This window comes from Scyliorhinus canicula, chromosome 1, assembly GCF_902713615.1.
Source record: "Scyliorhinus canicula chromosome 1, sScyCan1.1, whole genome shotgun sequence".
In the NCBI taxonomy this organism is placed as follows: Eukaryota; Metazoa; Chordata; class Chondrichthyes; order Carcharhiniformes; family Scyliorhinidae; genus Scyliorhinus; species Scyliorhinus canicula.
Genome location: NC_052146.1, coordinates 260,633,321 through 260,657,698, shown reverse-complemented (window position 1 = coordinate 260,657,698; position 24,378 = coordinate 260,633,321). Strand labels below are relative to the sequence as shown.

The 24,378-nt window shown below is 49.4% G+C and overlaps 1 protein-coding gene across 3 annotated transcripts in view; it reads right to left on the bottom strand.

The window, feature by feature from the left end:
• The window catches only part of kcnh1a (potassium voltage-gated channel, subfamily H (eag-related), member 1a), a 415,016-nt gene that overhangs the window by 373,737 nt on the left and 16,901 nt on the right, over positions 1-24,378 (bottom strand). For all 3 annotated transcript variants that reach the window (XM_038812190.1, XM_038812179.1, XM_038812184.1), the window contains exon 2: positions 4,437-4,560. In XM_038812190.1, coding sequence (XP_038668118.1) covers positions 4,437-4,560 — 124 coding nt within the window. The remainder of the gene's footprint in view (positions 1-4,436; positions 4,561-24,378) is intronic.

The following is a 24,378-nucleotide window of genomic DNA, read 5'->3' as shown; positions in this document are numbered from 1 at the left end:
AGGATGACGATGCCAATCTTGCCAAATTTCTCCACACCGCCACTCTCCTAAACCTCATCTATAACAAGGAGAAGTCCGTGTTCAGCACGACCCGCTGAGCCATCCTCGGCTATGTAGTCCAGAACGGAGTTCTGGGGCCCGATCTCGACCGCATGCGCCCCCTCATGGAGTTCCCCCTCCCCCACTGCCCCAAGGCCCTCAAACGCTGCCTGAGGTTCTTTTCATACTACGTCCAGTGGGTCCCAAAATATGCGGACAAGGCTCGCCCACTCATACAGTCCACCCATTTTCCCCTGACGGCCGAGGCTCAACAGGCCTTCACCCGTATCAGAGCCGATATCGCCACGGCCAGGATGCACGCAGTAGACATTACGCTGCCCTTTCAAGTGGAAAGCGACGCATCAGACGTCGCCCTAGCCGCCACCCTCAATCATGCAGGCAGACCCGTGGCATTCTTTTCCCGTACCCCTCATGCCTCAGAAATTCAGCACTCATCCGTCGAAAAAAGAGGCCCAAGCTATCGTTGAAGCTGTGCGGCATTGGAGGCATTACCTGGCTGGCAGGAGATTCACTCTCCTCACTGACCAACGGTCAGTAGCCTTCATGGTTCAATAACACACAGCGGGCAAGATCAAGAATGATAAGATCTTTAGGTGGAGGATTGAGCTCTCCACCTACAATTATGAGATCTTGTATCGCCCCGGCAAGCTCAAAGAGCCCCCAACGCCCTATCCCGAGGTACATGTGCCAGCGCACAAGTAGACCGACTCTGGGCCCTGCACGACAGCCTTTGTCACCCGGGACTCACACGGTTGTACCATTTTATAAAGGCCTGTAATCTGCCCTCCTCTGTCGAGGAAGTACAGACAATCACCAGGGACTGCCAAGTCTCTGTAGAGTGCAAGCTGCACTTCTACCAGCCGGACCGTGCGCGCCTGGTGAAGGCCTCCCGCCCCTTTGAGCGCCTCAGCGTGGATTTCAAAGAGCCCCTCCCCTCCACCAACCGTAACACGTATATTCTCAGTGTGGTCGATGAGTACTCCCGATTCCCCTTCACCATCCCATGCCCCGACTAGACGTCTGCCACCGTCATCAAAGCCCTCAACACAATCTTCGCTCTGTTCGGCTTCCCCACCTACATCCACAGTGACAGGGGATCCTCATTCATGAGTGATGAGCTGCGTCAGTTCCTGCTCAGCAGGGGTATCGACTCTAGCAGGACGACAAGCTATGACCCCTGGGGAAACAGGCAGGTAGAGAGGGAGAACGGGACGGTATGGAGGGCCGTTCAACTGGCCCTACGGTCCAGGCACCTCCTGGCAGGATGTCCTACCTGATGCACTACACTCCATTCGGTCACTACTGTGCACCGCCACTAACAACACACCCCATGAACGTCTCTTTGCCTTCCCCAGGAAGTCCACATCCTGGGTGTCGCTCCCGGCTTGGTTCGAAGCTCCAGGACCCGTCCTTCTCCGTAGGCACGTCCGATTCCACAAGGCGGACCCGTTGGTGGAGAGGGTGCAGTTGCTCCATGCGAACCTCCAGTATGCCTACGTGGCATATCCCGATGGCCACCAGGATACTGTCTCCCTCAGGGACCTGGCACCAGCAGGTTCCCCACACACACACCCCTCGGCCCGGCGCCACTCTCCCCTCCCCCGGTGCTCCTAGCAGCAACCCCCCCAGGACCATCCATCCTCCCCCTGCCCACGCCCGAGGATGAAGAGGATTTTGGCACGCTCTCGGAGTCACCGAAGACCAGACCAGCATCGGCATCGCCGCCACCACTGCGTCGTTCCCAGCGGCACATCAAGGCCCCGGACCGGTTAAATCTCTAACTGGTCCACTGGACTTCAAAAGATTTTTTTCTCACAAAAATAGTTTATGTAAAATTCAGTTGTTGTATATAATTCTCCACCACCCCACCGGACTCAATTTTAACAGGGGGTGAATGTGGTAAACCACTGTTGTACCTATATTAGGTGATGTATGGTAGGACCTGTACTACGAGTACGACGGTAGTCCCTGCCTGCTGGCTCCGCCCAGTAGGCAGAGTATAAATATGTGTGTCCTCCGTTCAGCAGTCATTTCGCCAGCTGCTGTGGGAGGCCACACATTTTAGAGCAATAAAGCCTCAGTTGTATTCAACTCTCGTCTTTGTGCAATTGATCGTGCATCATCCTGGCCATGCCCAGGCATAACCTGTCCAGTTTCTACATACCATCTTGGAGTCACTGTTACGGTCACAGAAATGCCCATCTATTCCCCTTAAAATTGAATCCCCAATAACTATTACATTCCCAAACATTTTACTCCTCCCCTGTACAGCAGAGCCAGACCAACAATTCTCCAACCCATCCAGGCACAGCACTGCAGTAGCCAGAAGAGGTACTGCAGCGCTGTACCTAAAACCTAAAAGTGAGGTTGGACAGGAAAAGGTCTTGAAGTTCTCTAAAGAAGGCTTTAATTGAGGCATGGGCAGGCTTCTCGCCCGTGGCCCTGTCCATCCCACCACAAAATAAGATCCGGGTTCGGTGGCGGGACCCCAATCCATGTTATTTTATGCTTCGCCCCCCCAATTCTACCGTAGAACCCTTTGGGGGGGGGGGGATTCTTTCCAGTGTTTTCACAGATTAAATTTGAATTTACCCCTTTGAAGTGCTGCGTCCTCTGGTTCAACTGTCCTGGACAAGGTGCATCAGCATGTGTCACTTTGAACTATTGCAAGCCTTTAGATCCTGCAGCAGTATGCAAATTCCTACCCTCTCCACAGCAATCTCCAGTGGGTGATAGTTCTGATGTCAACTCACAATTTATATTTATCTGAGCCGGAAACTGTGGCAGGATCATCCCACCTCTCATTCAAACACTTGCTAAATGGAAAATATAGGTTTGCATCGCCATTTATGTTAGTTCACCGTTGTAGACTATATAGATCAGCTACGGACGTCACAGCACTCACTGGTTACATTATTTTTTTTATAAAACTATATAAAGATACTTAACAAAAATGCCAAATGTATTCATAAATATTTAAAAATAATTTCAGGTGATGACTAAATTCAGTGTTCTGCACAAAGAAATTAGTTACCTATAAATTTAATTACGTCATAATAATCAGTGAGTTATGCTTGAATCATTTAAAGGTCTTGAAAGCTATGCACTTAAACAATGTTTAAGTTAATTAGACTTAGATATCTTTTATGTAGATTACCTGAAAATATCACATGAATCACTCAATTGCCAAATGCAACAAGGTAAAACTAATTTAAAATTTACCCATACAACCACACACAAAATGATTTTAAATTGATCTTGTCAGGTGATATTTTTATACTTTAAAAGTCACTGACAATTGCTACGAGGTATCATTAGAACCTGACAAGTGAAGAACCTCTTGCCTACATTCAAACAGGCCACTGGTTACCCATGAATTGCCATTTGATTACTGATGCAAAATGTGTTCCAGTTGGTCAGATTATTCTTTACAAATATACAGAATAATATTGGACGCAATTCAGCGGCCTCGTCGCGCCTGACTTGGTGTCGGGTCAAGGCTGCTGAATCTCACGAGAGGCCTTTATCGAGAATCACGACATACAAAACATTTCGGGAGATTCGACAGAATCTCACAGCCCATCACCATCTGGATCTCGCTCTGGCTGGGCGAGACCAGGCGTGCATATTCAAATAATCCATTAGGCTCATTTAAATATGCACTCGCCCAATCCACCCTGGGCCTGGGATTCACTGGCCTCGCCAGCGAGGTCTCAATTGGGCACCGTTTGGTACTGGTTCACAAAGTTGTGAACCAGTCATGATGGCACCTCAGGGAGTCTCACTGGGTGGGCTGAGGCCCTGGGTGGTTGTGCACAGGGCAAGATGTACCTTGGCACTCCCCCTGACACCCCGGTAGTGCCACCCCGACATGTCAGGGTATCCAGGTCGCACTGCCGGACTGGTAGTGGCACTGCCATGGTGCCAGGCTGACAGTGTTAAGGTGTCCAGGTGGCAGGTTGCCTATGTCAGTGGTCGTTCCCGGGGGGCCCTTGCCCGTAAGGGGTGGGGGGGGGGGGGGGGGGGGGGGGGGCGCCATGAGGCCTCCGGAAGAGGTAAGTTCGGTGAAGTGGGGGCGGGGGTAACTGAAGCCGTGGTGGGGGCGCAGAGGGAGGTCGAAAGATCAAGGCTGCCTTTAAAAGTGGCGATCTGCGAGTAGTCTTCCTGCACTGGTGAGCTGGTACTCGCCAGGACAGGAAATGACTGAAAAGAGTGGCCTCGATGAGAATTTCTTTCCCAAAGCCCCCCAAAAAACGACAAAATGCCGTTGAATGGCGGGGTCTTTCTCGGCGCTGCAGGCTGAATCGCGTCCATTATGTCCGGCAACACATTTTCTTAGGAAGGTGAAAATAAAATGCTGTTATATCTTTTAATACCTGCAAGTGCTGCTCTTTTGCATAACTTCTGCTCGATGATATCCAGACAGTTTGCAGAATCCATCATTGCTGTATACAATAGGCCAGTCCACTATCTGGGCATTCCCAAGAACAAAATTGGTGTCTGGAGAAAAATAAAACAGATTTTAAAACCCCTCATTTTGACAAGCCATTACTCTTCTCCAATATTTTGGTTTCTCAATAACCGACAGAATGGATTTTCCATTTGCCTCATCATTGTCACAGAAATGAAAACCAGAGCCATTCAGATCTTTCTGGGGAAAGATCACACCATCTGTAGTTTCTGAGTTTTTGGGAAAATTACACAACAATCTACGTATTTGTTTGGGTCCAGCAGTCAAGTACTTTGATCAACAAGTTCACCCTTAATTTTCCAGTACAACTCACTTTAATATAGATTAATTTTTAATCAGTGACTAGAATGACTGGTCTAATGGATTAGGTTCAGAATGCTAAGGGGTAACTTTGACTTCAATTAACTGAAATGGAAATGAAAATCGGGAGAAATGTACAATGGGCAGCTGAATCAATATCATCTGTTTCATGCAATCATCCAATGTCAAAATTAACTCTTATTCTTTTAGCTCCAGGTCAGACATTTCAATCTAGCCCAACTGTTGAAATGAAAGTTTCTGTACATGCTTCGCAGGTAACCTTTACTGTACTTTTTTAAATATATATATTTTTATTGAAGTTTACATTTTTATACTGTACAGCAAATAAATTAAACAATTTACATACTGTACCGTTTTGGCACCCCGTCTCTACTATCACTGGGTCCTATCTTATCCTATCTTAGATGTTTGTTTGTCGTTTGTTTTGCTCTTATAGTTTTGTGCAGGATCCTCTGCCCCCCCCCCCCCCCCAGCCCCCGGTGTTGGTCTCTCCCTGGGTTCCCTCCTGGCGTTTCCTTCGGTCTCTCCCCTGTTGCCCCCTCCCTCGTTCCTATCTGCTTTCTGTGGTCCTGGTGGTTCCCAAGCCCCAGCCCCCTCCACCCCCGCCCACTTCTCCATCCATTGTTGGCTTCAAACAGGCCTTGGAACAGGCTGATGAACGGCCCCCCACGCTTTGAGGAAGCCCTCGTCCCACCCTCGGATGGTGTATTTGATCTTCTCCAGATGGAGACATCCCGACAGGTCTGCCAGCCAGTCTGCAGCTGCCGATCGCCAGTGGAGCAGGATTCTCTCGCGCGTGATTAGGGAATCAAATGCAAAGGCGTCAGTCCTCGTCCCCATATGTAGTTCTGGCTGGCCCAATACCCCGAAGACTGCCACTCTCGGGCAGGGCTTCACCTTCACCCTCACAACCTTCCACATCACTTCACAGAAAGCTGTCCAGAACCCGACAAGCCTGGGGCATGCCCAGAACATGTGGGCGCGTTTGGCCGGGCCTCCCTGGCACCGTTCACACTTGTCCTCCACCTCCGGGAAGAATGTGCACATTCGGGTTCTTGTCAGGTGTGCTCTGTGCACCACTTTAAACTGCATGCGGCTTAGCCTTGCACAAAGGAGGTGGAGTTGGCCTTGCTCCGTGCTTCGCTCCAGAGTCCCCACCCTACTTCCGTCCCTAATTCTTCTTTCCATTTCTGCCTTGTTCCGTCCAGTGGTGAGCGCATCCTTTCTAAAACTCGTCCGCATATGTCCCCGCAGTTCCCTTTTTCCCTACTGTCCATGTCCAGTAACTCCTCCCCTCACTCTCTTGGCTGTGACTGCCCAGTGGTAGTATTGCAAGTTCGGGGAGGTTGCCTTGGGGTGTTTGCAAGCTCGCCCTGGAGTGTTTTACAAGAGTTTTACCCGTGAGGTGAACCCTATCCCTATCCCACACCACTCCAGTACCTCAATGAGGTAATTCCACTCGACTATGTCAAAGGTCTTTTCCATGTCCAGGGAGACGATCACCTCTGATGTTCTCTCCCCAGATGGGGTCAGTGTCACATTCAGAGGCGTCTGATGTTCACAGTTAGCTGTCTACCCTTGACAAAGCCTGTCTGGTTTTTTGCAGCCATCTCTGGTACATAGTTCCCCAGTCTCTTGGCCAGGACTTTTGCAAGTATTTTCACGTCCACACTAAACAACAAAATGGATCAGTATGATCCACATTCCGCGGGTCTTTGCCTTTTTTGGGTATAAACGATATGGTGATCTGGGTTGAGTTGGAGGCAAGGTGTATCTAGTCAGCGAGCCTACGAACAGCTCCCATAGGTGCAGGGCAAGAGCCGGTGCAAATTGTTTGGAGAAGTCCGCCGGGAACCCAATAGGTTTCAGAACCTTCCCCACCTGCATGGAGTTCATACTCTCCATGACTTCTCCCAGTCCTATTGGTGCTTCCAGTTCCCTCCGTCTATCAGCCCCCACGACTGGCATGTCCAGTCAATCAAGGAACTGTTTCATCCCTGAGTCCCCGTCGGGGGGAGGGGCTTGGAGGTGTACTGTCCCCAGTAGAAGGCTTCAAATGCTTTTTTGACCTTTTTTTGGTTCGGCTACCAGTCCGCCTCTGCTGTCCTTTACCGCAGCTATTTCCCTCGTGGCTGCCTGCTTTCTCAGCTGGTGAGCCAACAGGCGGCTAGCCTTCTCTCCGTGCTCAAAAAAGGTCCCTCGTGTCTGGCGGAGTTGATGCAATGCTTTCCTGGTGGATAGCAGGTTAAAGTCCATTTGTAGTTTTTTCCTCTCCACCAGAAGCTCTACAGTCAGGGCCTCAGAGTATCTCCTGTCGACCTCTAGGATAGAGTCAATTGATGCCTCGCCGCCCTCGCTTCCCTGTCTCAACGAGCCTTGTAGAGTATAATCTCTTCCCTAATCTGGTAAACATGGAGGGCAGCATGGTAGCACAAGTGGATAGTACTGTGGCTTCACAGCGCCAGGGTCTCAGGTTCGATTCCCCGCTGGGTCACTGTCTGTGCGGAGTCTGCATGTTCTCCTTGTGTCTGCGTAGGTTTCCTCCGGGTGCTCCAGCTTCCTCCCACAGTCCAAAGACGTGCAGGTTAGGTGGATTGGCCATGCTAAATTGCCCTTAGTGACCCAAAAAGACTAGGAGGGGTTAGTGGGATAGGGTGGGAGTGAGGGCTTACGTGGATCAGTGCAGACTTGATGAGCTGAATGGCCTCCTTCCGCACTGTATGTTCTATGTTCTCCCACTTTGCCAGCATTTGCAGGATGTAGGATACATTAATGAAGGGGGGGGGGATTTTCCAGCCATTCTCAGCAGCGGGACCTCCGGTCCCAGTGAACCCCTGCGCGGGTTTCCCAGCGGCGATTGCGGGTCCCATTGACAGCAACGGGACCGGATGATCCCGCCACTGGCCAATGGCTGGCTGCTTTCCACCGCCGAGGAACACGCCTGGTGGGACATGGAAAATCCCCCCCGAAATTCCAGCTTCACTTCCGATGAAGTAATGCCTGCAGAGAGGGAGAAATTCTGAGCAATTTCCTGAACAATGTTTATCAGACTGAGTGAATGTAAACAGTCACATCCAACAGTGGGTTGTGCTCGGGCTATTGCTATTCTTCAATAAATATAAGAGATTGTTAAATGTTAGTTAAATATGTGGAATGTAAATTATGCAATTTCTAAACTATGCAAAATCTAATAAAAATATTTATTAAAATAAATAAATAAATAAATATAGTAAAACTATATAAATAATCTGAATGAGTTTATAGTGCACAACATCAAAGTATAAGTAAAAATATGGGGCTGGATTCTCCGTTTCAGGGACTATGTCCCCACGTTGTCGTGAAAACGGTGGACTTTTAACGCCATAGATTCACCGTCTTGCAGGGGGCTTGCAGGCAGCTGTCGTGGAGCTCGCAGCTCCAGCTGCCGATATGGTCCCCCGCACTTCCGGGTCAGAGGCCGTGCATGTGCATGGCGGCGGCTTCTAGCGGCCGTCCATGGCGGACTCAGCCCGCAGATCTGGACCACCGAAATAGTGCCCCCGATCGGCCACTCGCCCGACCCGGACCGCCCGCACACATAGCCCCCAGTCCCGAATGAGGCCCACCCTGCCCTCCGATCGTCCCTCCCCAACTGTGGTGGGTGCGAACCGAGTCCGCAGCCGCATTGCGAGTTTTCCAAACGGCAGGATCACATTAGAAATACGCCATCAGGAATAGCGACCGGTTGGTAACAGAGAATAGGCAATGGCCTGAGGCTGTGGATACTCGGCACGGCGTACTCCCCGAGTCCGCCGCTTTTGGAGGGGGGGGGGGAATAGTGGAACCGGCGCCGGTCCCGATTTCGTGCAGGAAAACGGGTTCTCTGCCCCATCGCCGAATGCGATTTCGGCGTCAGGGTGTGGAGAATCCAGGCCCAGGAGCCTGGGTAACTTTGAAGATAACTAGGCGTCTTCAGAATAACATTGACAATAGATTGAGCAGGTAGATGAAATTTAATCCAGAACCTTGAGGAAATACATTTTCAGAAGAGGAACAAGGAGGAAATATTTACAAAATGTTAATTTTTCAAGAAGTACAGGAACAGAGACATCAAGAGAGCGTGAGTAGAAATCAATAAAAGCTGTCAAAAAATTAAATCGTAGGATGTATAGATAGGGATGTGCAAATACAAAGGCAAAATTATAAGGAGCCAGATTTTACTGCAGCAGAGCACTCAATGGTCTCTGTCATCATTTAAACTCATTCTTGTACCCTTCAAAAAATTTTGAAAGTGTGAGCAAATAACTATTGTAGTGAGGGAAACAGTGCATTTGGGACCTGAGGCAACAGGATATCTTCTTAACCAATGAAATTTAGGGATTGGAAATAACCAGTGGAAATACTGAAAAGCAGTGGGAATTAAAGGGGGTGGATTCAATATCAAAATTAAGTACAGAAAGAGAAATAAAGTACAGAGCGAGGGGGAGAAAAAAATAAGAAAAATAAAAATTAGGTTGAAGTTAAAATACCATTTTTAACATGCTAAAATAATTTGCAACTTGAATTAATGAAACTCCACAATTAGGATAGTGCTTGGACAGGGCGGCACGTGGCGCAGTGGTTAGCACTAGGTCTATGGCACTGAGGACCCATGTTCGAATCCTGGCTCTGCCCAGGTCACTGTCCATGTGGAGTCTCCGTGTCTCCCCGTGTCTGTATGGGATTCACCCCACAACCCAAAGATGTACATGTTAGGTGGATTGGCCATGCTAAATTGCCCCTTGATTGGGAAATAAAATAATTGGGCACTCTAAATTTTTTTTAAAAGGATAGTGTTCGATGCCTTGGAGGTTGATTGACAGTTATTAACTCCATCTCCTCCTATGATGCTTACACTTCAGGTGGGATTCTGCGGCCCCGCCCACAACAATGATTGTCCAATCCTGCTGAAAGTCAATGGACATTTGGCTGAGCAGCCAAAGCTCCCGTTGCAGGCCTGGAACATCCTGGCCTTCGAGTGAAACAGGCCTGAAATTAATAAAAACTGGCAATCCTGTGGTTAGCCACAAAGGCTTGCGCTGACCGCGACTATTCCTTCAGCCTGGATGGATAGCAACTTTATTCAATCGAGTGCCGGATTCCACTGAGAATAATATTGGCCTTAATTCTCCAGCTGTTCGGATTCTCGAGTTTCCCGGCAGCGTGGTATGGCTTCAATGGGAAATCCTATTGACAAGCGGTGGAAGTAGAGAATCCCACCCATTACCTTATTGACTCCCCTGCAACATGGATGGGGCCTACATATTCTGCAATTGATTAAACTTCTAAAGGAGGAGATGGCGCATTCTCCAGTTCAGACAGAGGCAGTAGCCACCTTTCCCACAGCCACTTGCACAGATTTGATGGGATGGGCACAGGGCTGTACCTCAAAGGAGGGATATCTCCAGCACAGAGTCCATTGACCAACAGTCAGGTTCCTCAATTCCTCTCAACAAGTGTATCAGAAGGTTTAGGCTCTTGGAGCAGAGAGTCATAGATGTGTGCAGATTCTTGGATGAGGACCTCCCCCAAGGGGGGGTAGATGGTCACCCATTGCTCATGGCTGTAAATTGTGTTACCACTAGAGGCACCCTTCAATGCACTCAGCAAGTTTCTCTAACATTATAGTGGTCCACTGTGCCCTGTATAACATGGCCCTGCAGAGATGACTAAGCTGGCACCAGGGAAAGGTGGAGAGCATCTGGCATCCTAGGAGGAGAAGGAGGAATAGGAGCAGTGATGTGCCATTGCCACCTGCAGGCACAAAACTGTCTGCCAGAGAAGCCCATGAGTAAATCTTTCAGACACCATTCACTTTCGAAGCATGTTTGAAGCATTGAAAGTTTCACATCATGGGCACAATTCTCCCAAACAATTTCTAAGTATTGTTTCCGGCGGGAAAAGCAGCAGGATTCCCATCGGGTGGGTCAGCACGATCCAGATCACAATCCACCCATGCATGGTCATTTATTTTGGAGCTTGGGGTTATTCTCGCTGGGAAAGAGATATGCAGGACAGAAAGATGCCAGCAAGGCCGGCTCCTCAAACGTCAGGGTGGCTATTTTTCATAAATTTAAAGTGCCCAATTCGTTGTTTTCCAATTAAGGGGCAATCCACCTACCTGCACATCTTTGGGTCGTGGGGGTGAGACGCATGCAGTCAGAGAGAGAATGTGGGCAGTGACCCGGGATCGAACCCAGATCTCCGGCACCATGAGGCTGCAGTGCTAACCACTGCACCACCGTGCCACCCCAGGTGGCATTTTAAAGGAATCACCTCCCCACCCCCATGACTCCTGAGATTAAGGCTTCCTATTTAGTAACGTGCAGATCATGATATTTAATTTATTGATAATATCTATTTAACATGAGTGACAGTTAAATGACAAGTGACAGTATCTAATGCTGTTCCATAAGTCCCACCACACTTTCACTTCCAGCTATATTCAGCAGTGCAGGAAAGGGGCAGGTTTCGAAAGCTTGCTGTTTATAACTTGCCGGTACCATTCTGGAAGTGGGTTTTTCAGAACTTGTGCAATTCTCAACAAGGCAGCTGTGTTTTGGAAGTTTTTCTCAATCACACTTGGTGGGTGGATGCGTGAACTAGGGAGTTGCCCTTTTCAAATAGAGAGGAGGAGAAATTTTTTCCTCACAAGGGGTTGTTTGACTGTGGAACTCTGCCTCAGAACGTAATGGAGGCAGGGTCACTGAATATTTTTAAGGCAAAGGTAGATAGATTCTTGCTGGGCAAAGGAATCAAAGGTCGTCAGGGGTAGATGGGAATGTGGAATTTGAAACATTACCTCCTAAATGATAGAGGAGCTCCGTGGGGCTGAATGGTCTACCTCTTTTCCTATTTTGTATGTTCCTATGAACCATGGATTGGAGATGGAAATTGCTTAAAGAATGAGTAACAGTTCATCATGCAATACTGCAGCCTGAGTTATATCTGTGCTTACTAAAGTGAATTACGACAGCACTGTGATTGGAAAAGATGTGACCATTAAACAATGTGTTTGCCAGTTTATTCTGAAAAATGGAAAGAGGTCAAGTGAAAGAACAGCATTGAAAAGGGGGGGGGGGGGGAAGTCTTCAGCAGCATTGGAATAGATTGTCCACTGGATAAAGTACTATTGTACATTGAAAGCATAGCGCACTGTCAGATAATTGTTAATTGGCTAAACTTTTCCATGGCTTTCATTCATTTTTAAAAGATCATCTCAGCCATCTGTCTGGCTGTTTCAAACTTTGATCGATGTCTGAAGTTTCATTCATTCTTTAAAGAACGGCTCAGCCATCTGTTGGCTGTCTTCAAAGGAACTAATGTATTCTGAACTGCAGAGTTTGTTGAGATAGCTATGCTGGGGTACATCAGTTTGATGACCTGGCTGCCTTCCAAAGCACTAATGGATTCTGCACTGCACAATTTCTTTATACATGTGATACAACCACTGTATATATGTGTGCTTGCAGTAGGGGGATGTATGGCCGTACCTGTAATACAGGTTTCTCCGGTAAGCCCCTGCCAGCTAGCTCCACCCACAGGGAGCTCGTGTATAAATATGCGCTAGCTTCACTGAGATACAGTACTGTACTACAGCTGCCGCCGGAGGAATAGCATCTCACAGCAATAAAGCCTCTCTTGTACTTCACTCGAGTCTTTGTGTACAATTGTTAGCGCCACAATACAGCTGTCCAGGAAAGTGTGGCGCTGGTGAAGAGGGGTGAGGGGAGTGAAAAGGGGGTGATTTGGGTACGAGAATTCATAATGAACTGTAGATCTAAGCTGATGTCTTAGCTAATGAAGGCAGACCTTTTAACCTGGCCACTTCAGCATTGGCCCACCTTCATCTCCACTTCGATAGGTCCAACACCAGACTGTCCCCACCTCCATGAGATGAATATCCCACCAGCAGGCACTACTGAGAGAGAGGTGGGATCACGACACAGAGAAAATTCCCACCTCCTAACTCCATAACAAAAATCCAGCCCTGGGCTATCCCCATCTCTCCAATACCTGTGTACAGCCACTTCACCAATTTCCAGTGTTTCCTCCTCCATTGTGGTTAGAACGGCCATGGTTGCAGCTCCACTCTGATTCTCTGTGTCTCCCTGGAGTTACGGGCTGTCTTCTCCAGCAATGAGAAAAGCCAGAGAGTATGGAGTGTGAGAAGGGAACTGATTGCAAGGGATGCAAGGTAAACGTTATTTTGAAATTTAGAGTACTCAATTATTTTTTACCAAACAAGTGGCAACATAGCATGACCAATCCATCTATCCTGTATATCCTGTACATGTTTTGGTTGTGGGAGTGAGACCCACACAGACACTGCAAGAACGTGCAAACTCCACACGAACAGTGACCCGGGGCCGGAATCGAACCTGGGCCCTAGGCGCCATGAGGCAGCAGTGCTAACCACTGCGCCACCATGCCGCCCCTGGATGGAGGATAAACATTTGGGGAGAATTGGAGGAGGAGCACATTAGGTTGAGGGTGAGTGTGAGTGACATCTTTTAAGATTGTGATTTGAGGAGGCTAGAGAGAAAGGAATGTATGTAACCCCGCAGTGTTTTGGTCAGAGGAGTACTATGCAGGAGAATGCTAGGCAGGTAGCAGAGTGACGGCTGCCAGCTGCAAGCTGCTGGACACTCCAGTGGGTTAGCCCTGCAGCCTCACGGCTCCGAGGTCCCAGGTTCGATCCCGGCTCTGGGTCACTGTCCGTGTGGCGTTTGTACATTCTCCCCGTGTTTGCGTGGGTTCTTGAGAGAGGACTTGAAGTCTCAGCCTCTGATTCAAAGACAATAAGATTGGCAATGAATACAAAGCCAGAGATTCCAAATCATTTTATTCTCAATGTGTATTCAAATAAATATTCCATTAAATAACATTAATGCCTCATACGTACGTGTCAGGCAATGACCGTCTCCAAGAGAGAATCCTACCATCTCCTCTTGAATTCAATGGCACTACCATCACTAGCAACACCTTGAGTGTTTCCATTGACCAGAAACTGAACTAGATCAGAAGTATAAATACTGTGGCCACAAGAGCAAGTCAGTGGTTGGGAATTCTACAGAGCCTCTCCAAGGTACAGGTCAGGAGTGTGACTGCATACTCTCCCCTTGCCTGGATGAGTGCAGCTTCAACAACACTCAAGAAGCTCAACACCATCCAGGACAAAGCAACCTGTTTGATTTGCATGTCATGTGCCACCTTGAACAGCTACTCCCTCCAACACTGGCACATAGTGGCAACAGTACGATCTGCAAGATGCACTGCAACAACTCACCCAGGCCCCTTCGACAGCACCACAAGCTCCCATCCAGAAAGACAAAGACAGCAGATGCATGGGAACACCACCATCTGCATGTTCCCCCTCCAAGACACACACCAACATGAATTGGAACCATATTGCTGTTCCTTTACTGCTGCTGGGTCAAGACTTTGGAATCCCTCCCTAACAGTGGGTGTACCTACACCTCATGGACTACAGCGGTTCAAGAAGACAACGCACCTCCACTTTCTCAAGGACGATCAGGGTTGGGCAATAAAAAGACTCACACAATCAATGACCCCCAGATCCCATGAAAAAATAAAACATTAATGTTTTCAAGACATCATCAAGAATGCCCTAACCATTGACGCTTACATGCAGAAATTATCTTGCCAGAGTGGGTGAGTCATTAGTAGTTATTTTCACAATGTGTCTACTGCCAACACAATCAAAATTTCCACAAAACTACAGTACAAGTTACTCTCAAACCACTCTAAATAACTGATTTTGTTTCTTTTCATGAAGCAGTAAATCTCCATTTTATGGGAGTGTAATGGTTTTATTGTTACTTAAGGTTGAACGATTTTTTGTGTTGCATGGTTAAAGAGATGGAATGGAATCCACTATGCACTGATAAATATTGTATCATGTTAACAGTGAAGGAGTTCTGGCTTAGTTTCCAAAGTGGCAATCGTTGACAATCCTGTTAAAGAGAAAGAGATCAAGCCCTTAATTTATTTATTTTTTAAAATAAATTTTATTCAAGTTTTTCAATAACAAATTTTCTCCCCACAATTTAAAACATACAAGGCGTGTTTCCACACCAACACAAGAACTCACCCCGCCAAAATAAATAATAACAAAAAACCAACAGCAATACAAGAAAGAAGAAAAGAACAACATAGCAAACCCACCGCCGCAAAAACAAACCCCCTAACCATCCCCAAACCCCCCCCCCCCCCCCCCGTTGCTGCTGAGACCGACCACCCTCTACGCCCTTCGCCAGGAAATCGAGAAAGGGCTGCCACCGCCGAAAGAACCCCTGTACCGACCCCCTCAGGACAAACTTCATCCTCTCCAACTTGATGAACCCAGCCATGTCGTTGATCCAGGCCTCCGAACTCGGGGGCCGCGTATCCCTCCACTGTAACAGAATCCTGTGCCGGGCTACTAGAGACACAAAGGTCAGAATGCCGGCCTCTCTCGCCTCCTGCACTCCCGGCTCCGAAGCTACCCCAAAAGCCCCCAGCCCGGCATGACAATAGACCCGACCACTTCCGACAAAGTCCCCGCCACCCCCTTCCAAAACCTCTCCAAGGCCGGACAAGCCCAGAACATATGGGTGTGGTTCGCCGGGCCTCCCGAACACCTCCCGCACCTGTCTTCCCCTCCGAAGAACCGGCTCATCCTTGCCCCTGTCATGTGAGCCCTATGCAGCACCTTCAGCTGAATTAGGCTGAGCCGTGCGCACGAGGAGGAGGAATTCACCCTCTCCAGGGCGTCCGACCACATTCCATCTTCAATCTCTTCCCCTAGCTCTTCCTCCCACTTCACTTTGATCTCTTCTACTGAGGCCTCCTCCTCCTCCTGCATCAGCTGGTAAACAGCCGAGACCTTTCCTTCACCGACCCACGTCCCCGAAAGCACCCTATCCTGCACCCCCCCTTGGCGGCAGCCGCGGAAACTCCGCCACCTGCCTCTTAACAAATGCCCTAACCTGCATATACCTAAAAGCGTTCCATGGGGGTGGTTCCACTTCCCCACCAGCTCCTCCAGAGCCGCGAACTTCCCATCAAGGGAGAGGTCCCCAAACTGTCTGATGCCAACCCTGTGCCAACTCCCAAATCCCACACCCGTCCCCCCCGGCGCAAAACGGCGATTGCCCCGTATCGGGGCCCAAACTGAGGCCTTCACTTCCCCCCTATGCCGCCTCCACTCTCCCCAGATTTAAAGGGACGCAACCACCACCGGACTCGTAGAGTACTTTGCCGGGGGGGAGTGGAAGTGGGGCCGTCACCAAAGCCTCCAGACTCGTATCCGCACAGGACGCCACCTCCAATCTCTTCCATGCGTCACCCTCCCCTTCCGTCACCCACCTGCGAATCATCGCCACGTTCGCCGTCCAATAATATCCACACAGGTTGGGCAGCGCCAGGCCCCCTACCTCCCTTCTTCACTCCAAAAATACCCTCCTTACTGTCGGGGCCTTCCGCGCCCACACGAACCCCAGAATCAACTTATTCACTCTTCTGAAAAAAGCTTTTGGGATCAATATGGGGAGGCACTGGAAAAGAAGCAAAAACCTCGGGAGCACCGTCATCTTAATCGACTGGACCCTGCCCGCCAACGAGAGTGGTAGCGCATCCCACGTCCTAAACTCCTCCTCCATCTGCCCCACCAGCCTCGAAATGTTAAGCCTATGCATGGCCCCCCAGGTCCTAGCCACCTGGACCCCAAGATACCTAAAGCTCCTCTCAGCCCTCTTCAACGGGAGTTCACCTATCTCCCTCTCCTGATCCCCGGGTGCAGGACAAACAGCGCACTTTTCCCCACATTGAGCTTATAGCCCGAAAAGTCCCCAAACTCCTCAAGTATCTTCAGCACCTCTGGCATCCCCTCAGCCGGATCCGCGACATACAGCAGCAGATCATCTGCGTACAGCGACAACCGGTGCTCCTCCCTCCCCCCCCCCCCCCCCCCCCACAATCCCCCTCCAACTCTTCGAGTCCCTCAGCGCCATGGCCAGGGGCTCAATCGCTAACGCGAAGAGCAGGGGAGACAAGGGTCACCCCTGCCTCGTCCCTCTGGAAAGCCGAAAGTCCTCTGACCTCCTCCCATTCGTCACCACACTCGCCACCGGGGAGCTGTACAGCAACCTCACCCAGCTGATGAACCCCTCACCAAACCCAAACCTCCGCAACACCTCCCACAGGTAACTCCACTCCACCCTATCAAAAGCTTTCTCCGCATCCATGGACGCCACTATTTCTGACTCCCCAGCCGCCGGCGCCATCCTCATGACATTAAGGAGCCTCCGCACGTTGGCATTCAGTTGTCTCCCCTTTACAAACCCCGTTTGATCCTCATGAATCACCGTCGGGACCAAATCCTCCACCCTCCTGGACAGAACCTTTGCCAACAACTTGACATCTACATTAAGGAGCGAGATCGGCCTGTAAGACCCACACTGAAGGGTGTCCTTGTCCCACTTCAGGAGCAAAGTGATAATTGCCCTGGACATCGTTGGGGGCAGAGCCCCCCCCCCCCCCCAAGCCTCATTCAGGGTCCTCACAAGCAGCGGGCCTAGCAAATCTGAAAATTTCTTGTAAAATTCACCGGGAACCCGTCAAGCCCCGACGCTTTCCCTGTCTGCATACTTCCCAACGCCTCCACCAGCTCCTCCAACTCAATTGGGGCACCCAAACCCTCCACCCGCTCGTCCCCTACTCTTGGGAACTCCAGTTTATCCAAAAAGTGGTCCATCCTGCCTGCTTCCCCGGGGGGTACCGCCCGGTACAGCCCCTCGTAAAAGGATCTGAACACCCCATTGATGTCCTTTCCACCCCGCACGAAGTTACCTCCTGCATCCGTGGCTCCCCCAATTTCTCTAGCTGCCTCCCGCTTCCGGAGCTGGTGAGCCAACATCCGACTTGCCTTCTCCCCGTACTCATACACCGCCCCCTGTGCCCTCCTCCACTGCGCCTCCGCCTTACGGGTGGTTAAAATGTCAAACTCCGCCTGGAGACTGCGCCGCTCCCTCAGAAGCCCCTCCTCCGGGGTTTCTGCATACCTCCTATCCACCCTTACCATTTCCTCCACCAGCCTCTCCCTCTCGGCCCTCTCCCCCCTCTCCCTGTGCGCCCGAATAGATATTAGCTCCCCTCTGACTACTGCCTTTAGCGCTTCCCAAAGCACCCCAACTTGCACCTCCCCGTTATCATTGGTTTCTAGATACCCCTCTATGCCCCTACAGATCCGTCCGCACACTTCCTCCTCTGCCAAAAGCCCCACATCCAACCTCCACAGCGGGCGCTGATCCTTCCCCTCCCCCAGCTCCAAATCCACTAAATGTGGGGCATGATCAGAAATGGCTGTCGCCGAATACTCCGCCCCCACTACTCGGGATTAGCGCCCTGCTAAGCACAAAAAAATCAATCCGGGAGTACGCCTTATGAACATGGGAGAAAAAGGAGAACTCCCTACCCCCCGGCTCCAAAAACCTCCAAGGGTCCAACCCCCATCATCTGATCCATGAACCCCCTCAGCACCGAGGCCGCTGCCGGCCTCCTGCCCGTCCTAGACTTCGAGCAATCCAGAGCCGCATCCAGCACCGTGTTAAAGTCCCCACCCAGAATCAATCCCCCTGTCTCCAGGTCCAGGACCAGGCCCAGCAGACGCCGCATGAAGCCCGCATCGTCCCAGTTGGGAGCATAAACATTAACCAAGACCACCCGCTCCCCCTGAAGTCTCCCACTCACCATCACATATCGACCTGCACTATCCGCCACCACTTTGGACGCAACGAACGACAGGCTCTTACCGACCACAATTGCCACCCCACGGTTCTTCGCATCAAGCCCCGAGTGAAACACCTGTCCCACCCAACTTTTTCTTAGCCTCACCTGATCCGTAACCCTGAGGTGCGTCTCCTGGAGTATGGCCACATCCGCTCCCAACCCCCTCAAGTGAGCCAAGACCCGGGATCGCTTCACCGGACCATTCAGCCCCCTCACGTTCCATGTGACCAGCCGAACCCGGGGGGGGGGGGGCCATCCCCCTCCCCCTACGCCAATCAGCCATAGCTCTTCCTCAACCCGCCACGCACCCAGGGAACCCCACAAGCCCGCTCCCCACGGCGGCAGACCACCCTCCTAAACCCCCCCTTCACCATCCATTCCCTCACAGTCCCTGCAGCAACAAACCCCCCACCCACCCCCCCCCCCCCCCCAAGCTAGGGCCCCCCCTAGCTGCGTTACCCCAAACATTGTGCTTCCGTGAGCCAGCTGACTTCTGCTGACCCCGGCTACTCCCACCATAACCACGACCCCCCCCAGCCGGATGCAACACAGCCACCAATCCCTCCCTACCAGCACCAGCCCCGCCCCCAATTCCTCCGGCATGGGAAGAAAGCCCGCGCTTCCAACCCTAGCTCCGCCCCTCGACCCAACACGCGGGAAAAAGACGGACGCATGACCCATCGGGACCCCAAACTACTCCCCAACCCACCAGTGGACAAAACAAAAAAAAACACCACAGTAAATAAACAACAGCCCAGAAAACAACTCCGAAAAAACCAAAATAGCAAAAACGAACAGGCAACATCAATCAGCAAACACAGCCAATATAAACAACAGGATACCCAGGAGGGCAAAGCCTCCAAACAAAGTACGTTTTTCCCCAGCCCCCCAGTCCTCAGTTCGAGTCCAAGTTCTCTGCCTGGACAAAAGCCCAGGCCTCCTCCGGAGAGTCAAAATAGAGCTGGCGGTCCTTGTAAGTGACCCAGAGGCAAGCCGGCTGTAGAAGGCCAAACTTCACCCCCTTCCTATGAAGCACTCCCTTCGCTCGATTGAAGCCAGCCCTTCTCTTCGCCACCTCCACGCTCCAGTCCTGATAAATCCTAAAGTCCGTGTTCTCCCACCTGCTGCTCCTCTCTTTCTTTGCCCATCTCAACACGCACTCCCGGTCGACCAAGCGGTGAAAACGGACCAGTACCGCCCTGGGAGGCTCGTTCGGCCTCGGCTTCCGCTGCAGCACTCGATGGGCGCCCTCCAGCTCCAGGGGACCACGAAACGACCACGCATCTATCAGTGAGTTCAACATTAGGACCACATAGGCCCCCAAATCCGAGCCTTCCAGCCCATCTGAGAGGCCCATAATCCGCAGATTCTTCCGGCGGGAGCGGTTCTCCATCTCCTCCATCCTCGCCAGCCATTTCTTGTGCAGGGCCTCGTGTGACTCCACTTTCACAGCCAGGCCCAAAAGCTCATCGTCGTTGTCCGAAGCCTTTTGCTGCAGCTCCCGAATCTCCACAGCCTGGGCAGTCTGAGTCGCCACCAGCTTGTCCAGCGAGGCCTTAAACGGCTCCAAGATCTCAGCTTTAAGCTCATTGAAGGAGCGCTGAAGCAGCTCCTGCTGCTCCCGCACCCACTGCTGCCACGCTGCTGCTGCTTCCCCGCCCGCCGCCATCTTGCCTTTTCTGCCTCCCGCCTTCCTCTGCTGTAGAGCCGACTTTTGGACCGCTCCACTGCGTCCATCCAGTCCATCCACTAGTCGCTGGGCACACTGGCTGTGTTTCCCCCCCGGGGAAAAGTTTTAAAAAGCGCCATTGCGGGCTCTTAAAAGAGCCCAAAAGTCGAAAAAAAGCGGGAGCTGCCGAACGTGTGGCTTAGCTCCGCATCGCCGCCACCGGAAGTCCGATCAAGCCCTTAATAAGACACATGTAATGTAATGGCATATGTATTTTACCCATTTTAAATGAATATTGCAAAATCAAATTTCTTCTTATAAATACATACCTCAGCTTCTTTGTTACTCCATATCCATTTAACTTGCGCATGCATACAACTGACCCCAACTAGCCTGGTAATTTGCAAGGTCAATCGTATTTGCTCAACTTATCACTATGCAACAACTATGTGCCCGCACCCACCCACCTCCCAGTTAATAAGTCTTGCCTCTGCCTGTTTAATTTCCATAGGCTTTGAGCTTGAAGTTGTTATAAGTGGAAGAGGTAAATAGTATGGCACCCTCTTCAGGGCATTTGGGATGTGTGTGAACAGGAAAAGCAACTGTCCTGAACCAATCCAATGTATTGTGAAATGAATGGTACAGATCCTAAACCAGAAAGCGTAAATTAGAATTCAATGTCAAATCAGATACAGAAAGTGAAATAAAGCGGGGGAAGACTGGATTATGAGGTAGAAAAAATGTTTCTTTTAAATTCCTAAAACAATTAAAAGGAATTGAAAGAATGAGACTTGTAATATTTCATTTTCAGTGCCAGAGAGGATGTTTAGCAGAAATAAACACTCATCAGTCCATTTTATGTGAACACACGAAAGAGGGGCAGAAGTAGGTCATTCGACCCCTCGGGTCTACTCCGCCTTTCAATAATAATAATCTTTACTAGTGTCACAAGTAGGCTTACTTTAACACTGCAATAAAGTTAATGTGCCTGTTTGGGTACACTGAGGGAGAATTCAGAATGTCCAATTGACTTAACAAGCACGTCTTTCGGGACTTGTGGGCGGAAACCGGAGCACCCGGAGAAAACCCACACAGACACGGGGAGAACGTGCAGACTCCGCACAGTGACCCAAGCCAGGAATCGAACTCGGGTCCCTGGGTTCAATGACCAATGAGATGACTGGATGATCTGCTTGTGTTTTGAATTCCACATTCCCATCTACCCCCGATAATTTTTGATTCTCTTGCCCAACAAGAATCCATCTACCTCCGTTTTAAAAATATGCAGTGACTCCACCACTGTGTGAGGCAGAGTGTACCTTGTAAAGACCATTCAGGATCTTATATACTTCAATCAAGTCACCCCCTCACTCTTCTAAACTGCGATGGAAACAAAGACCAGTCTGTCCAACATTTCCTCATAAGACATCAAAAGTGTACTTAGACAGAAATGGACAACTCCTAACTTTCTGTGAAGAGTTTAGTTCATAACTACAGGATCTTCACTCTGTTCAATATATTTAAATTATTAGCCAGTTGGCAAAATGTCATTTTTGCAAAGCTAATGGCAGCACGGTGCATTTTGGACAGCAGTACCTGGATTGTTTTGTTTGACTGTACATCTGCTCTCGCCTGAACTTACAGTGTGATCTTCATATAAATAACAATGTATCACCCTAATTTGACAGGAAATTCTGGGCCAATATATGTTAATTTGGCTTACACAATCTTTCTTTTCTCTGAAGTTGTCAGATAAATCATCTGTAGCCCATTTCTGCCTTACCATAAATCAGTGTTTCCATTAAACATTTGGCTTATACTTTGACAAAAGTTTCAAAGGATGTACCTTTGCTTTCATATAAATATCCCCCCCAAAATTATAAATATTTGAAAGAGAAAAACCACATCAAGAAGAACCATACAAAACTTTAGTGTTGTGCAAATTTATTTGCACCAAGAAAATTTGATCAGAACTGAACATGACATACTTTGGAATCATTTTTAAAGATTAATCTCAGACTATGTACACAAATGATAAAATATATTTCTTGGCAAGTTATGTGATAGTACTTCAAATCATGGTTGTTGCTTCTAAAATTTCCACCTAATGGTTCTAATAGAATATTAGGGCCAAAGCTACATTAAAAACTCTCAGCGCATTAGTCTATTTATGACATTGATTCATTACAAAACTATGTCTGAGTATAGCAAACAATTAGCAGCACTTCTCATAGAATCATAGAATTTATAGTGCAGGAGGCCATTTGGCCCACAGAGTCTTCACCAGCCCTTGGAAAAAGCACTCTACCCAGCTGATGCTTCCACCCTATCCCCGTAACCCAGTAACCTAACCCAATCTTTTGGACACTAAGGGGCAATTTAGCATAGCCAATTCACCTACCCTGCACATCTTTGGACTGTGGGAGGAAACCGGAGCACCCAGAGGAAACCCACGCAGACACGGGAGAACGTGCAGACTCTGCACAGACAGTGACCCAGCAGGGAATCGAACCTGGGGCCCTGGCACTGTGAGGCAGCAGTGCTAACTACTATGCCACCGTGCTGCCCAAAATTCCATTGAACATTTTAAGACTGAATTCAATCCATTGGCAAGGCTCTCACAAAATGCAAGGGGGCAAATCCACATTCCAAATTATAATACCATTAGCATGAGCTTTAAATTTAACAGGAAGCCAGGGGGAGGCCTGAGGTGCTGATTCTCAAAAGGCAAATGTTAAAGACCTCAGGGATGGGAAGAGAGGAGGCACCAAGGACTTTACACGATACTCTGGAGATCATGTCTTAATAGGTGGCAGGTTTTCAGAACACCTCCTTCATAAAGCACAGGCGATGCTCCTGGCTTAGGTAGAGTTAAGGGTACTGCTCTTGAAAGATCCTAGATGGACAAGACTTTGTGTTGAACTCTTCCGCCCTACCTCCTCCTCACTTTGTGAGCAGCTTGCCTTCTTTATTTGCAGCCTCTGCTTCATCTCCCTCTCACACTGCATCCCAAAGGAACATGCGGCAATAGTACCCATGACTGGGAGTGCTTGCAGTCACAACCAACAACTTTTCCATGGGCTGCAGCACCCACTTCATAAAATACCAACTGCAACCAACTACTTAAAAAACCCAGCTCCTTCACAAACTCAGTCAGCAGAAAGGAATCTCAACAGCTAACCTCAACTTATTTAAGATCCATTTAGGTAGCACTAATGGAGGTCACTGTCCATGTGGAGTTTGCACATTCTCCCCTTGTCTGCGCTCGTCTCACCCCCAAACCCAAAGATGTGCAGGGTAGGTGGATTGGCCACACTAAATTGCCCCTTAATTGGAAAAAAAAAAGAACTGGGTAGTCTAAATTTATTTAACACTGAAGGCAGATCCTTCTTGCTTCTGTACACATTTACCGCGAGATTGGGAGGGCCTCAGTCAGATCAGCCAGGTCCAAAATGGCGGTGTGGGTGTCAAATTACTGTTAGGTGCTGATTAACACCATGATTTGACTACTCTGCAGACTTCCAGCAGATCCTAATGCCCACAGCAAGCTGGTGTTTGGTGTGGGCCATGCCAGAAGTGAACATGAGAGGTACGGATTCTGTTTTGGTTCCAAAACAGCACCCATTGTGCCAAAACTAAGGGCACTAAGAATCCCAGTTCTGTGGCCATTGTGCCCTAATCTTGTTACCTGACCCCTATATAGTTTACGAACTGAATCATTAGTAACTACTAAAATTGAAAGCATAAAAAGGTTTATATGATTTATAGAAAAATGTGTTACCTCAACCGTAACCAAGAAAAAAACATCCTGAGCACAAACAAAGTTTCTGATTATTCCCCATTTAACAGGGTCGCGGAAACATAACCAATATCAAGATCACAGTTTCAATTTTAGGATGGTTTTGGGTGGATGGGCACTACATCATAAAACAGGAAAAGGGTTTTAAGGAAGCACAATAATCTCACATAAAGATTTCCCATTTGACTGGCTGACACTACGGGAAATGCAGTTCATAGCAAGTCAACCAGAATGAGCCTCTTAAAGTGA